The sequence below is a fragment of the Coccinella septempunctata genome, chromosome 5 (genome assembly GCF_907165205.1).
Source record: "Coccinella septempunctata chromosome 5, icCocSept1.1, whole genome shotgun sequence".
NCBI classification, from domain to species: Eukaryota; Metazoa; Arthropoda; class Insecta; order Coleoptera; family Coccinellidae; genus Coccinella; species Coccinella septempunctata.
In genome coordinates, this window is record NC_058193.1 from 32167586 (window position 1) to 32179782 (window position 12197).

The following is a 12197-nucleotide window of genomic DNA, read 5'->3' on the forward strand; positions in this document are numbered from 1 at the left end:
TGCCTTGTAAAGAACGAGTATTGCTCCTACATAGGCGTCTCCACAATATTTTCCTCGAGGTGAACATAAGACGGAAATGAGGAAGTATGGTGTTGTAAGTATAAGTGGATCTTTCAGAGTGAGCATACAGGAGTTGAGATTTTTAAATGGCAATACCTACCAACTTTTTGAGCCAGATAATGAATACGAAGGTTGATTAAAAACCTCCTCTATATGACGTAATCATCCACAGTAACAAAATAAGGTCAAAAAATTAGGGTCTCAAATTACTCAATTTTATAAATGAAAAGTTGCGTAATATGAGTCAGCATTCTTCTGAAAATATAGAAGATATGAATTTCATTTGAGTTACTTTTTACTCACCCTCTATATTGAATAGTTACGCTATCTAGATATCGATGATCATGCTTCTGGAAGGTTTTTCAAGCAGATAATAATCAATTTTTGGTTTAACGAAGGAAAAATTAAACGAACATTATCTTTTTTATCATTATTTAATACATAAATATTTAAAATACACCATCAGAATATCACAATTTTTTTTCAGTCTAGAACAACAGTATACCAGCGGGTGCATTGTCTTCAATTTCTCCTTTCAACTGTGGCTCCCTTGCTAATAAAACACTTCTTAAATATAACAAACCTATGGAACTAGCGTAAAGTAAAAGGGAAATCATGTTGATCCTGCAAAACAAACATCATCATTGAAATTCGAACAGAGAAAATGCGGAAAATATCAGTTGAAAATATAATAACATCATCGCGATCACCAGAGGGTTTACAGTATAAATACAGGGTGTACCAAAGATAGGGGGTATTTAGATAAGGATTCATTTGCATGGTGAAAGATGTTTCCGAACGATCTTATTGTCTTATTTGTCTAGCTAAAAATTATCGACTATACCCTATATATCACAAAATCGCTCACCAGTAAGACCATCCAAGTGACACACTATCGGCCACTAATTGTCCTAATATAGACAGAATGAAAGAAGGATGATCAGCCAATGTGCTGCAAAACATAACGCCCCAAATAATCACAGCAATCAGCAAGCTTCCAAAGGCTAGGCCGTTGTAGATGTAAAGGCCAAAAATGTTGAAATAGACCTCAACAGGGTTGGCTGCAGTGTTCCACACTGACAATACGGCGCAAATCAAGCCTATCAAGCATGATATTATCAAAAATATCATCGTGAATAGATAGGCGTAGGCGTTTATGAACACTCTATCATCTGAAAGGAAGAAAATAATTTTTCTCTGACTTCAAGTTGGGTTTTAGATTAGGTACTTATCGAAATTCAAGGGTTCATCAGAAAACATTCGATGGGATCTGTTGAAGCCTTACCTTCGGATTCGTAGAATACTTGTAGTGCCATTCTCACTTTAGTTTCTCTCTCCCTGAGTTCAGTCAAAGATCTGGTGTGGGCACATTTTAATACATTCCAAGTATGCAATGTTCCATCATACAATTCATCCAAAAGTTCACTTTCTTTGTCTGAACTTTCAGCACAAAGAACGGCACAAGCATTTTTAGAGTAGGAGCAGGTCACTGGAAGCGAGTTTAACTTTTGAATTTTATAAAACAAATCTCTGGGATGGGTGGAAGTAGAGAGCTAAAACTCATATCTATTCAGAAAAAGCTTTCCTTCTTGTAAAAATTGTTACTAGATGAAAGCCGTTCTGAAAAACTAATCCAATATTGAAACTTGAACTTATACAATCAAATTAAATCATCCTCCCTATGAACCAATGTTACCCAATGAAACGCTGGATTATAATGCTCAAGGTGCAACAGGAAAGCGAAATACATTACTTGAAATATCCGCAGCCATCAAAGCCCCATATCCTTGGTAGTACGTTCCACCAAAGAGACCATAATTGAAGGTTGTTATTGATTTATCAGATTGTGAAGAAAAGCGCCCATCAAAGTAAACCCATCCCTGGGTAAAAAGGGACACGAAGGAAATTATACTGGCGGCCCCAGAAAGGAAACATGTTGACAACACTAAGGACCTTTTGAACTGAACCATTTTGTATTTATACACTACTCATTAAAAAGGTAGAAATGAACGATTATTATGACCTGAAAACAGTTAAGCATTTGATTCATGTCGGATTATTATCTACTTATCTGTTTTATCTGGCTTTTCGGTATGTGCTACATTGGTTCCGCTTTTAAAAGTGATCGTATAAACCTGATGTATGATAACATTTTTCATATCTACGCATATGGAAGATAGCTTCCGAATTTTGGTAGAGATATGAAATATTCATGGTAGATGTCAGGTGTTTCTTCCCGAAGACTTTGCTTCGAGCTGAACTAAGTGTAGTTATTCAATAAATTTTATTTATTTATTTTTTCAATTGCCCACTCTGTATTATGAGAACAGACGACAACACAAAAACCTCTCTGTAGATATGGTTGAAATACTGATCGTTTCTTATAAGACTACTTGGTGTTCTATTTTCTGTTATTTAGTATATGCTGTACGGAGCAATTTTCTTTCATTGGGAATAAAAGTCACAATCATCTGCACATTGAATAATTTAATGTCAGTAAAAAGTCCTCTTCCAATAGAACATAAATATATCGTATGTAAAACTGGTTTTATGGATTGCCTCAGATAAAAGACATCATGGACTTGATAAATTTTTTTTTTCTCTTATATAGTTCCCTGAGCGTTTCCATAAAATCCTGAAAAAATGGCAATTCACGACACTTTTATGAAAAATCGATTTTTTTTCTCATTTCTTCATTGAATAGCAATGAATTTTACACAAAAACCTTTTCGAATAAATTACTATCTATTCTTTTTTGAAACAGAGTTCAGAGTTTTAACCAGTTAGAGCAGATGGCTCACTAGTTTCCAGCACCCTTCTCAAAAGATCTGAAACATCAAGTGAAAAATAAAGAATTGATGTAAACAATACCTTTCTAACATTCTGCTGAAAGTGGGGATGGTGGGGTAGATAATTGGAAATAAATAGAAAAAGATTTGCAATAAATATATATTCGTTCAAATTATGTTTTACAAACGTTTATAATGAAATAACGTACCTATTCACATCAGAAACTAATTCTTTGGTTTTTATATACAAAAAAGTTTCAAACAGTTAATCCTATATGTATAACATGAATGTACATTCTTAAGAATAATCCGACCATCTTGATTGTCTTTTAAATAAACAAAGAAATGTTACCTAAATGAAAAGGAATATAAAAGAAAAACATCTTCACATATCCGTAAATTCACTAAAAGTTGCCATGAGTATGAGTAAATTTTGAAAGATGAATGTTATCAATTTCCATCAAACCATTGAAGTCTTATACAAGGTATATAAGATAGAATACCAGAATATATACTAGTTACCATAATTTCAATAAAAGCCATAAAACTAAATTGATTCATTTCCAAACGAATCTCTTGAATCACAGCTACCATTATTTATAGTAATTAAAGAATTATGTAGAGAAATATAGAATTCGCATACATTTTTTCCAAATATTAAATGAAGCATTAAGAAAAATGGAATTTTTTTGAGATTCAAGCATTTTAAACAATGCTCTGTTCATCAGTACTTACTTCAAAACTCGATCCAAGATTTTGATTCAATGCCGCACGATTCTCAAACAATTTTATTCGAAATTTAAAACAAAAAGTTATCACAGTTTTTGAAAGGCTTGGTCAAAATTATGTATGTTCTTCCTAAATTCGAGCGATTCTTTGAAAATAATGGATTATATTTTCCCAAGGCCAGCCCTCACCCTTACTTAATGCAAAATGATCATGAATATTACTGACATTTTCTCAAAATCTTTGAATTCAAGAATGATATTTTGTAGGTAAGAGTACATAAGAGTAAATAATCCGTAAAAATGTGATGTTACGAGTGAAGAAATAAATTCATGGACGTATCTCATATCACTGTTCAAATTCATTCCCAAAAGTGATAAAAAGCAGTTTCTTTCGATATTATAGCAGTCGATTCAAATATGAACGTCATATTTAAACTTCCGAAATTCATCTCTTCAAATTGGTATAATATCGTCGATCAAAAGATTGTAATAATTCGTTTATCGACATTAAGTTCAGTATTTCGAAGTATAATAAAATAGCTCTGAAAACAACTTTATTGGTTGTCAAATTTACAATTCGAATAGAATTTGGAGCTGTATCACCCTGTCAAAATTGTTTATTATTGTTGAAATTTCTGCTGTAGAGCAGCAACTCTAGAATTACTACGATTTGGCAAATTTTTAACTACCGGTTTGGAATCTTTTCCTGAAGTTGTATCAACTTTTTTACTGTCAGCTTTAAGATCATCGCTTGATTTCTTAGTTGGCAAAATCCTACCAGTGACTGGTTTGGTACCAACTTTCGAGGCAGTCTTGGCAGTATTATTTACATTAGGTTTAACGCTCACTGTAGGTTTTTTTTGAGCTGTGTTTGCCCGGTTTAACACATCAGGTGGTTTATTTGACTTTGAGTTACAGCTAGTAACCAAATCGGGACTATTATTAGTCAGTCTGTTTCTATTTGTGGCACCACTGGGGGATGGTCTTCTACTCCTCAAATTGACTGGAGTTGTCTGTTTATTTGCTGTAGTAGACTCTTTTTGCTTAGGTTTATTATTCGTTTCAACCGGGAGTTTGTCTTTGGAATTCATTTTTTTAATTCCCTTCTTCTCTGTTGATTCTGGTTTTGCCTCTTTGACTTCCTCATTCACATTGGCCACTTCCACTGGTTTATGCAGGGTTGAGGGTTGGACGTAACCACTTGAAATTTGAGTGTTAGGCTGGATATAACCACTAGACGTGGAGCTGGCACTGGATTTCATATTGCCCATATTGCTGTAAGCATTCTCCATGTCGATGGAGAAACTATCCCTGTCACCTTCTTTTTGTTTCATTTCTTCCTCTTTCTTCTTCCTGGCTAAGGTAGAGGTTGAATAGATGGAATCGAAATTTCTATTTTTGATTTCGGACACAATCTCTCCAAGAAGACCTAATGAATCGTTACCATTTGTCGGTTCCGGGATCTTAATTGGGGATTCTTCTATAACCGCGTAAATGTTATCGGTACTCAATGGACTATCCAAATTGTCTTGTTGGTTCAAACAATCGGCGTATTCGTTTTGAGGCTGATTGAAAGGTGGAGGCCTTGGGGGTGGTGGAATTTTGGGCCTAGCTCCACACGGTATGCTTACAGGCCTTTTCAAACCGTTCGGATTCCTCATCGAACCGAAGGTTTGAATCGGAGGTCTCTTGCTCACATCTCCGCTTCTCATGCTCTTGGAACGCATCACCACAGCCTGAGCTGCTTGGGAATTGGCCGGAACCGAAGGTCCGGCAATCTGAGATTGCGGTATAGGATTGGATATTTCCATAGCGCGGAGTTGTTCTCTTCCAATCTTGTTCGCTTTTATTTGCGACGGTTTATGTTGTAAAGTCGGTTTTTTCTCGTTGGGTTTCAAGAACGAGGTGATTCTATTCAACGATATAGCGTTATCTTTTGGAGGTTTCTTCAGAGTGTTTGTGTTGGTAGAAGTTACTGTATTGTTGATTGAGGTTGGCGAAACTGTATCGACGTCTCTACTTTTCACACTGGTTTCAGTGTTTATTATTTGTGGTTTGACGGGTATAACTGGGGTTTTTCTGGGTGGTGACATCAACTCCTTGGCTGTGGAGGTTGAACTTTCAAGAACTGGCGATGATATTATCGGCCTCGCTGAATGATTTGGATTTGGGGGAGGTAGGGTTGGCGCCGAGGAAGTTTGGGACTGTTGAGCGAAAGCACTACCTATCAAATTCTTCTTAAAAGATGGAGCTCGTAGGGGTTTGTTGAAGAAATTCGATCTCAAGGTACTGATCGAACCAGCGGTAGTACCCTGAGTGGCATGCGCAGAACTGCTTTCCTGCGGTACTGACGTGTTTGGTGGGGCGGCAGCTCTCTGCAACTGCGACGTAGATACCACCGGTGGAGGCGGCGCTATTCTCACCGGTTCGATTTCTTTCTGAACGAGACCAGAGGGTGGTGGCACAGGGGCGGGTCTTATAGGGTCGTTAACGGCGTTCGCATTGATTTCACTGAGTGCCGGTGCCGAAGGTATAGGAGGCGGCGGCCTGAGCACTTTACGCTTGTCTGCGTCTAATTTGGCGGGCGTTAGCGAAATTTTGAAATGTCCGAAGAAACCTATCTGGAAGCCGACAGGGCTGGAGGAGTCGCCATGTAGGAGGGAATGATTATCTTCGGTTCTCTTGGCTTGATCCAGGAAGCCCTTACCTCCATTACCATCCTCTATCGATTTCAACTGACGGGACGTGGATCTGCAAGAAGAATTTACATGGAGCGGATCGTAGGAAATGTTTCAGATGAAACGCTGATTTGAGTTTTGTTAAAAACGAAGAGATTAGCTGACTCTTTCATGCATGAAAATGTTATTTTTTTCGGGAAAATTAATGCTGAAAAAAGCATACTTACCAAAACTGTAGGACATTAGACAGACACCCAAAATTCATGTATGTTTTCGAGAAATCATGCAAATGTAAAAAGACAAAACAAGAAGATGAAAAACAATAATGATAATTATTCGACATATATTGACATTCATCATTTGGAAATGAAGATGATTAATAAAGCTGTGTTGAATCACCAGAGAAAGAAATTCAGGATATGAATAAATTGAAATCTTCATCTCGAAACGAAGGTGCACATGATGATCGGAAAGAAAACTAACAGTATGAAAAAGTGAAACTAATTTTTATTCAGATACAGTAAAAACTACACAAACATGCATTAAATAGTAGGAGATCAGGCTTAATCAGCTAATATATCTGGTTGTATTAATCTTTAGTTAGAGTATTATATTTTAATGAGAACTTATTTACAGTCAGTGAGGGAGCTTGTCTGAGATGTTGACTGCTATAAAAATTATTCAAAAACAAATTCTTGGTTATAATATGAATGAAATGATCAAAATAAAATTATAGCACCACTTCACAATTTCATTTTGAAATGGTGGTAAAAGACTGAATAAAATTATTTCTGCACGAGATCATCAAGAAATAGGAAAAGGTTTGGCTTAGTCTGCCTCTGTTGTAACTGACTGTGGACTTCGTAGATTTCAACATAGTTGGAGTGCTGTAAAGCTTTTTGGTTCTATTGAGAAAATTAACAAGAAACCATAAATTTGGAAATAATCGCTCTAAAAATGAATAAAAACATCCAATCTCTTTTCCTCACCATAAAATCAAGCACAACACATGTCTGCTCCGAATTTTTCATCAATCTTTGACGTAGAAGAAAAAAAGTCTCAAAAAATTGTCTTTTCCTACATATTTCTCAGTTTGGACGTAATTATCTTATTGCATTGAAAGGCAGGTTCAAGAATCACCACCAAATTTTTAGGTTCAACAATTGTGTACACAGTCGGATTCTCATCAATCGATTCATGCCTGCTTACTCAACGTTAAAGGCTGATAATTCATTCAACATTTTAATATGTTATATTAAGGACATAAATGAGCAACATTGTAAATAATTGATCTGAAGGATGTTTTCAATACTTAAACGAATTAATGTAGAGAATTAACGAAGAAAACTTCAATATTTCATTAAAAAAAAATTGCACGGATATTGCACATAAGAATTGATACTCTAAACCCAAGAAAAACGTCCAATCACTGAGCATTTGTGAAATTATCATTGTCGAAACCTCTGATCAAATTCTTAACATTAACGCCATTATTACCGGGGTAACTGATAACTGCTATTTGCGGAAAACTGTTGGGATCAACATTTCCGTTGCTCCTCAAACTTTTCCTACCGTCTTTAATCGCGGAACTCTTGATAATCCCTTCAGGATTCGTCGTAGAAACAACGCCAGTTTGATGAATAACAACAGGGGGCGATTTGAACCTACTGTGAGAATAAGTACTATTTTCTTTTGTCGCGTCGTTTATGTTACCATTACCACTATTACTACCACCACCATTTTTGTTTCTGAAGCTGTCAAAACACCCACATGCTACGAGAACATGCTGAAAACCGTTTTCGATACAATTCAAAGCTACATACATTGAGGGGAGGCTCTTCATATGGCTTCCATAGACGCTATTTCTCTTTAGATAATAGTAGATGAACGCGCAAAGAGCTATAGCTGGTATTATGCCCAGAAAGACGATAAACATTAGTTGGACGTAGACTTGATTTCCTGAAAAAAAAGTTCAATCAAAATGAGAAAATATGCCAGAACAGATAAAATCCTTCTTGGTACAAAAAGGAATAAGTTTTGAATTTATAAATACCAAATGGGTGATTGTTCATAAAAATGGGAAAGTCCATTTTTGGCGGTTTTTGGACACAGCTGTATTATGCAGAAATCAAATCAAAATACACTGCTCAACAATTGATAAGGATCATTGACCCTCCGTCATTTTATTTCAGGAATATTCGGCGCACGATGTTTATTTTGATCAGATACTGGAGCATGTTGATCTTCCTGTATTTTTTTTCAAGCATAAGAATGAAGAGATACATAGAAATTTTTTCTTAATTATCCATCTGATGATTTGGTCAAGTTGCACAGGAGCCAAACGTTTTTTCAGCATTGATGCATTGATATTGCTTCCATTTCTTCAATTATTATCAATTTCAACAAAATTTATGCATTTGAACGAGAATAAAAGGTTTGGCAACAAATACCACATGATTTTTACGCCAGTTTTTCCTAAAAGAACGCATGTATAAAAAAAATATTAGAGATGTTCCAGATAGCTTAACAAAAGCCACAAATAAGGAGAAACGTAAATATAATTCCTATAAATTGTTGAGCAGTGTATTTCAACATAATTTTAACCATATACCACCAAGATCCTACCTACAGCCATCAAAAATTCTGTTAGGTCTTGCCATTTTTTCATGTTATTTTGTCTATAGTCGGAATGAAGGTTGAAATAGCACTGCAGTTTGTTTAGCAGCGATTAAAATTAGAAGAATGAATAAAGCAGGCTCTTAATATAAAAATGGCAATAGAATTGAAGAAAATATGTACGCAGGCTAGCAGATAGATGTTCATAATATCTATCAAGTATGTGAGAATGTTCAATTACTGGCCCTACATTTAAATATTATTTTAATATCATTCAAAAGTTGTACCATCTGATTCTCAATACTTTTCTACTAGCCCGTGTTATCATTGTAGTGAATATTGCAGTAAAAACCGAAAAGACTGTATAGTGGCCAAAAGTATCTTACTGTTCGGATCACTGGCTGGCCCGCTATCTTCAGAACCTCCGGCTCCAGGATATTCACAATCTGGAGGTGCGAAGCCCTCCTTGCAGTGACAATGTCCCAAGTTGTTACACCATCCGTTGTTATTGCAATCGTTGGGGCAAGTTACCCATTCCCTCCTCAGGTTTTCCACACTCATGCACTTCTGATTCACGCACATCTGATAAAAATAAAAAACCATATTTGAATAATGCTTTCTTTGATTGTCTACAATGGGGAACCAACAGAAAGACCCTGAATGATGGGGTGTGGCTAGTTCTATTCAGATATAATAGCATTTGTTGATATACAACCCTATTTGGCATCTTTTCGTTGGTACTCAAACGAATTGATAGGTATTCTACCAAATTAAGTTTATACTCTCTTGATTATTGTTCGACTTACTTTGCCGTCACCGCAGGAGGCCCCATCGGGTGCCAATCCTGGATCTATCTGATTTATCCCCAAGTCCACGATGGCGTTTCGACAAGGTATAATTGTGCCCTTGGAATTGATGAAACTCTGGGATAAAATGGCGACAGTCTCCATGCCGAATTCTAGACGTTCGTTCAAATGTCTACAGTGCAACATGCCGCATAATACGCTCCTATAAAAAATACAGGTCAGACGTTTCCACTGTCGATCTCCAGAGTCCAACTTACTCATTTTGGCACTTCGTGAAGGATTTGTTGAACTTGTTATAACCGCAATTTCCGTGTCTGGTCCCCTTGGTGTTCATTTTGTAGCACTGTTCATCGCTGGACTTCCCAGTTTCTCCCCAGAGCAACCTACATTGGTCCGTTCTTGTCCTGCAGAATCCATGATAACAATAAGCCTGAAACATGAGATGAACGTAGACAAACTTTCGGTTTGAGAAAATATGTTTCGTACTTTTCCGTTGTCGCAAACTTCGGTATCCATCTTATAGACATCGGGAGGACAGAACTCGGATTGTCCAGTGCAGTATTCGGGTAAATCGCATTCGTAGTCCGCTGATCGACAGAGAACTCCGGCATTTTTGGGCATGCAAGTCTGAAAGAAATTTACACATCAAACGATGACTTCTTCATGGTGAGTGCAAGAAGAAATTCGATGCTCGTTATTGCTAGATTCCAACGATGCGAGCTAGCCATGAACAAGCGTAGGAAATCCCAGAGAGGTTGATCCAAACACAATTGTAGACTAAGTTCGGGATCATTGTCCGCTCATCAGTACAGTGTAGTGTTAAGACATTTCAACTGGAGGATGGGGTCTTAAGCGAAACCGCGTAGTTGATTTGAGAAATACACTGCGCAAAAAAATTAACGCACATTATGGAAATCTCAAATTTATTATACAACTGAAGGTGTTCTCAATGATAATCATTTTTATCAGAATTATGCATGCATATGTTATCCACTTTCAACGGTTTTCTTCAATACAGATGTTTTTTCCCAGCAGGAATAAAAAAAGATGATATTATCAGATTTTGAATGTATTGGCTCCATTCTAAAATCAGTTGTTCTCGATCAATTCTAGTGATCAATAGTTTTTCTTTCGTTTGATTTTCTACACTCGATCGCTATGCAACGCGAAACACACAATTTGACCAAAGAGGAATGTGCCCAAGCGGTATTTTTGCGAGAAGAAGGGTGGACATACACAAGAATTGCAGAAAAGTTTGGAGTTTCCCATACCAGTGTGTCCAGAATGTTGCAGCGATTCAGGGAGACAGGTATGAATGTCCGAAGACCAGGACAGGGTAGACCAGGGGTAACAACTGCCATTTAAGAACGTTACTTGAGAGTTTGTTCAACGGTTTGCAACCTCTCGCCTCCTTCAAATTCAGCTTGAACCAACTCATGAGGTGCAAATTAGCACTCGGACAATAAGAAATCGCCTCAGAGAATATGATTTAGGGCCTCATGTCGCGGAAAGAGGCCCAGCTCTTACCCCAGCCCATCGAAGGGCGCGTTTGGATTTTGGGAGAGAGCATATCCATTGGGAAGAGGCCGATTGGGAAAGAGTTCTCTTCACAGATGAGTCTAGATTCTGCGTCTACCATTGTGATCGACGTTCCCTTGTATACAGACGTCCACATGAAAGATATGCTCAGTGCAATTTCCTGAATACTACTGGTTTCAGGGGAGGATTGATTATGATATGGGGTGGAATATCTTTGACTGCTCGCACAGACCTAGTAGTCGTTGATAATGGAGCTATGAATGCTGATAAGTATATAAGGAACATTATTGAAGAGCATGTAGTGCCATTTGCTCCATACATTGGTGAAAATTTCATTTTTATGGACGATAATGCCGGACCCCATCGTGCGCGCATCGTTCAGGAGTACCTTGAAGAGGTTGAAGTCTCTCGAATGGAATGGCCAGCAAGTCCAGATCTCAATCCGATTGAGCAGGTTTGGGACAACCTCAATAGAAGGCTGAGAAGTTCAGAAAATCATCCAGCTACTCTTAATGACATAGGAATCCAACTCGGAGAAATCTGGGAAGGATTAGATCAGAACATTTTAAGATCACTCATTTTGAGTATGAACCATCGTTGTCGAGCTGTAATTAACGCTAGGGGTGGAAATACCAAGTATTAAATCACTTATCAGCATTTCAGTATTTTGAAAATTGTTCATTTCTCTTCTTTCACATAAGATTCGGTGAAATTCTGAATTTTTCTTCCATTTAATGTGTCTTGTTTCGTTCAAAACCTTCCCGAGAGAACATAAAAAATAAGTTATAAAGTCAATGTAGAGTTAACATTCATTTAAATTGAGATTTTTAGAATGTGCGTTAATTTTTTTTGCGCAGTGTATTTTCAATGCGCCATTTGTCCTGACTGAATCAAACTTCACTCACTCTACAGGCTTCTACACACCCATTCTCCCAGATTTAACCACTACCTGCAGTCAACGAATGTACAACAATTCGTCAA

General features: G+C 37.0%; 2 protein-coding genes across 2 annotated transcripts in view; both read right to left on the reverse strand.

The window, feature by feature from the left end:
* Nucleotides 1–475: 475 nt before the first annotated feature.
* Nucleotides 476–2176, reverse strand: LOC123313783. Its single transcript, XM_044898794.1, has 4 exons — nt 1814–2176; nt 1346–1549; nt 929–1232; nt 476–684 (listed from the first exon to the last, which is right to left on the reverse strand). Exons 1-4 carry the CDS (start codon nt 2028–2030, stop codon nt 549–551), a joined length of 861 nt encoding a protein of 286 aa, XP_044754729.1. The 5' UTR covers nt 2031–2176; the 3' UTR covers nt 476–548.
* An 819-nt stretch (nt 2177–2995) lies between these two features.
* Nucleotides 2996–12197, reverse strand: part of LOC123312903 (disintegrin and metalloproteinase domain-containing protein 12) — a 29360-nt gene continuing 20158 nt past the window's right edge. Inside the window, exons 9-14 of the mRNA XM_044897480.1 lie at nt 10164–10304; nt 9935–10107; nt 9678–9879; nt 9258–9453; nt 8079–8214; nt 2996–6328 (exon numbers count right to left, since the gene is read on the reverse strand). Of these exons, the coding sequence (XP_044753415.1) occupies nt 4198–6328; nt 8079–8214; nt 9258–9453; nt 9678–9879; nt 9935–10107; nt 10164–10304 (2979 nt within the window). The 3' untranslated portion in view covers nt 2996–4197. The remainder of the gene's footprint in view (nt 6329–8078; nt 8215–9257; nt 9454–9677; nt 9880–9934; nt 10108–10163; nt 10305–12197) is intronic.